Source organism: Oryx dammah, unplaced genomic scaffold, assembly GCF_014754425.2.
Source record: "Oryx dammah isolate SB20612 unplaced genomic scaffold, SCBI_Odam_1.1 HiC_scaffold_18, whole genome shotgun sequence".
NCBI classification, from domain to species: Eukaryota; Metazoa; Chordata; class Mammalia; order Artiodactyla; family Bovidae; genus Oryx; species Oryx dammah.
This window is the reverse complement of record NW_024070202.1, coordinates 119,353,118-119,357,221: the sequence shown is the minus strand read 5'-3', so window position 1 is coordinate 119,357,221 and position 4,104 is coordinate 119,353,118. Positions and strand designations below refer to the sequence as shown.

The 4,104-nt window shown below is 54.6% G+C and overlaps 1 protein-coding gene across 6 annotated transcripts in view; it reads right to left on the bottom strand.

Moving 5' to 3' along the window:
* The window catches only part of DYNC2I1 (dynein 2 intermediate chain 1), a 50,857-nt gene that overhangs the window by 42,635 nt on the left and 4,118 nt on the right, over positions 1-4,104 (bottom strand). For 2 of the 6 annotated variants that reach the window (XM_040260102.1, XM_040260103.1), the window contains exons 1-3: positions 3,962-4,049; positions 1,975-2,063; positions 61-360 (exon numbers count right to left, since the gene is read on the bottom strand). Coding sequence is in view for 1 of the 6 variants with exons in the window: in XM_040260104.1 (XP_040116038.1) it covers positions 61-360; positions 1,975-2,054; positions 3,956-3,986 (411 nt within the window). In the remaining 5 variants the exon portion in view is untranslated. Of the gene's footprint in view, positions 1-60; positions 361-1,974; positions 2,064-2,239; positions 2,283-3,955; positions 4,050-4,104 lie in introns of those variants that run through there. The other 4 variants (XM_040260104.1, XM_040260099.1, XM_040260101.1 and 1 more) reach the window with 4 other exon arrangements.

Below are 4,104 nucleotides of genomic sequence, written 5' to 3'. Positions count from 1 at the left end.
GCGGGGCGGGGCGCGCGGGGCGGGGCGGGGCGGGGCGCGCGGGGCGGGGCGGGGCGGTACCTTCGGCTCCCTCCGCCGGTGTTCCTCCTTGCGGGACCGCTCTTTCCTCTCCGCGTGGCCCCGCGGCCTCTCCTCGCCCGCGGGGAAGCCCTCTTTACGGCGCCTCTCCTTATGCCTCTCTTCCCCTTCCTTGTCGGAGAAAGAAGCGCCTCTTTCTTTTGAGTTCTTCTCTCTCGTGCTGCTCTTTTCCCGGTGCTTCTGTTCGCGGTCTGGCTCCTTCTGCTTCCTGCGTCGCCTTTCGCCCTCTTCTTTGTACAGCCAGTACTTGAGGGGGTTGTCCTTGCTGTCACCATACTGCAGCTGGAATGCACCGGGGACAGACGCGGAAGGTGTGTAAGCAGCACGCGCCGTCGCGTGTCCACACCCCGCAGAGGTGGAGGCACAGGCCTCCGGCGCGGCCACCCTCCAAGACAGGTGGCAGCCCAGGCAGGAGACGGCAGGGACGGCCCCGCCCACGCGCACCCGCACCGCGGCCTGGCCCTCGGGGGGCCATCGCCCCCGCTCCTTCGCGGGGTGAGCCCTCCTGACCCAGCTGCTTGTCCCCTCCCCGGCTGCCCGCAACCCAGCACCCGGCCCGCCAGGCCCGCCAGCGCCGTCCGTGTGAGGCGTCCGGGGGCAGCACACGGCGCCTCTCCTCCCGGCACGGGTCTGCCCCAACCCGCAGGGAGACCACTCCTCGGACCCAGGGGCGCCCGGTGACCCCGGGGGCAGGCACCACAAGGCAGTGAGCGGCTGCAAACTACAACGGCATGGCAGATCGTGAGCGTTACCACGACGTCTTAACAGAACACAAACCGCACCATCCTTTGCCTTCACTCAGGGCCTCCTCCAGCTCTGCACCCTGTGGGTCTACCTCCGCCACCCCCCTGGGGACAGTCCCACCGCCCCCACCCACTCTGCTCACAGCACTGCCATATAAGACTATCAGCCAGTTCATCTTCAAAGCAGCCTTACTCCCCGCACCGGCAGCAGGCAGAAGTGCACAGGCAGTAACAAGCAGAAGGGCAACAGACCCCTTCACAGAATGCCTCTTGTGTCTGAGTCGAATGAGCAAACATTACAAACCAGGATAACGCCCAGGCACTGCTTAGGCCGGGGGGAGTCACACTCGGACGACGGGAACAACTACTCGGTGTGAAGTGAACAGGTGAGCCGACACAACGTGATCGAGCAAGTCCACTTTCAGAAACTGATCATTGGGAAATAACTATGCATAAACGCAAACAGTCTACACCTCGGATGTCCTCATAATAAAAACTTTAGAATCAAAGTAAATGTTCAAGGAAGCAGATGTGTCAAGAAAACTATGACGTGTCAATATCACTGAATAATGTATTATGCAGCCATTAAACTACTACAGACAGGTGTGATAGCTTAGAAAAAATGCTCAAAATGTATTCAGTTTAAGCGGCTATAAAACAGCAAAGATCCAACTTAAAACGAAGTTTCTGTGTACATATCCAAACACATACATATATATGAATATATGGACACAAACCCACAGGACATATATACTTAAACATTATCAATGATCATCTCTAGGTAGGTTGCTGCTGCTGCTGAGTCGCTTCAGTCGTGTCCGACTCTGTGCGACCCCATAGATGGCAGCCCACCAGGCTCCCCCGTCCCTGGGATTCTCTAGGCAAGAACACTGGAGTGGGTTGCCATTTTCTTCTAGGCAGGCATCTACCTTTAATTTTCTTCTTCTTATTTATTTGTATTTTGTAAATTTTCCAGAATAGCCAATGTTGACTCTTGGAATTGGAGAAACACACTTGCCTAAAGGATCTCAGTGCCTGAGAAGAGTCTCAAGTCTTGGACTCTGTTTTATACTCTTCACCAGAAAAACTGCCACAGTGCCCACCTGGGTGTCCTGGGCCCTGCAGCTGAGACCCGGGGCTGCTCCCTGCATACCTTTCTCTCTCGGTACCTTCTCTCCCGATCTTCATCTCGTTCAGAGTCTTCATCTCTCTGCTCCTTCTCTTCAATTTTTGCTTTACTTCCTACAAAAATAAAACCTATTTTTAACATACCCAAACTTTAACGTCCTGCAGCAGTCTCTACAGTACATGTCACACAGTATCACATATGTAAACATGTTCTTTAAGAAACATTTTCCAATCTCAAGAATGGAAAGTTCTAGAATCTAAACTTAAAATGGAATAAAAAAGGAGGAAACCTGCAAAGTGTGTCAGAGGAGCCCCAGACGGGCACCAGCCCAAACACAGGCCTTCAGAGCCCCGGTCGCTGGCAGAGACTCAGGGAAGCAAAGTCCAGTCCAGCTGGGCAGGCGTTCCCTCCCCATGCTCAGCCACGGAGAAAAGCCGCCTCGGACAAACTGGGGGACTGCCTCCTCCTGCCCCCAGGTCCCCTGGAGCCCTGCCACTGAGGGCATGAGTGCAGGAGGCCCTGTGATGCAGGGGGCAAGGATGGCCCACTCCAGTGGCCCCGGGTGGAGGCTCCCCCTGTGATCTCTCCCTGCCATGGGGACCCAATACAACCACCTCAATCACCGGTGATGCCCACAGCCCCGTCCAAGAGCGAAAAACCAGACTTTCACTTTTGAATCTGAACAATACTTATTAGGCTTAAAACTACCAAAACCCACAGTTTTAAAGGTGAGGACAAAACATACAGAGATCACTGAAAACAAATTTCATTCACCACAAAAGTATTCACCAAGCCTGACCGCTTTCTAAGAGTCTTGGACAAACGAGAACAGGGGCTTCCCCGGTGGCTCAGCTGGGAAAGAAGCTGCCTGCAACGTGGGGGACCTGGGCGTGATTCCTGGGCTCGGAAGACCCCTGGAGGAGGACATGGCAACCCGCGGGAGCATTCTTGCCTGGAGAACTCTATGGACAGAGGAGCCTGGCAGGCCACAGTCCACGGGTCACAGTCAGCCATGACTGAGCGACCAAGCGCACCCTAAGACATGAAAACACGCGGTGGGCCCCCTGGTGGGGGCGACGGGAGTGCAGAGACGGGCTAGGCTCCAAGAGAGAGTGGTGCTCAGGGTGGTTCCCAGGGCTTGTGACGTCAGGAAGGGAGGGAGGGTCTGGGGACCCAAGGGAGACAGGGAGGAGACAAGGGAAGGGGTGAGAAAATGGCCAGGGGGAGGAGGAAGGCCCATCAGAGGCAGGTTGCACAGACTCCTGAACAGCCAGAGCAACGCGGCACTGAGAAAACAAGACCAGGCAGCGACCAGAACGACCGGAAAACAAAAAGGACTTCATTACTACAAACATACCAAGAACATCAAAATGATAATCCTGAAAAGAGGCGATGGATGGCAAGGGAGTCACCGCTTGAGTAGAGATAGCCTCCTTAACCTCACCCGGCCCGAACCTCGGGTCCCGGGGCCCAAGCCCCTACGCAGGGCAACACCTGCCCCCAGATCATGAGCTGAGGCCCCGCGTCCACTTCGAGCACAGCCTGAGGTGCTGGAGCCACGCTGTGCTCTTCTAACACATTCCGTTTAGTTTATGTTGGCCAGTTTGAATTTTTATAGGAAGAACCTATCATTCGTATAATAAAAAACAATGAAGATCCTTAATTCCATTTGGGAAGAAAAAAGTACTTACCTCTACCTTTAGAATCTCTAAGAATTTGAACAAATATTTAAATATGGCTAAAATAAATCTGATACTTTTGAGAAATTCTTTTTATCAAAGAGCATTATTTTTTAATTTAAAACAGGGGCTGTGAATTATGGAGGGAATAAACCTAAAGTATATTTCAACAGTAAAACTCCAGTCAATAATTAAGCAGCTACTCTTTCTGTTCACTGAAAACAGTGCAAAGTGGGCACACAGGCGCATCGCAGGGGCTCTGACCTCACAGTCAGCCTTTAGAAAAACCACAGAAGACCAGGGGGCGGGGTCGCCTCCACGGAGACACAGACCTGCCCGCCGGCGCTCCGGCCTGTCCTGGTCCCGGTCGCGGTCTCTGTCCCGGTCCCGGTCCCGGGCCAGCAGGTTGTGGTCTCGGTCCCGGTTGCGGTCCCGGGCCAGCAGGTTGTGGTCTCGGTCCCGGTCCCGGTCGCGG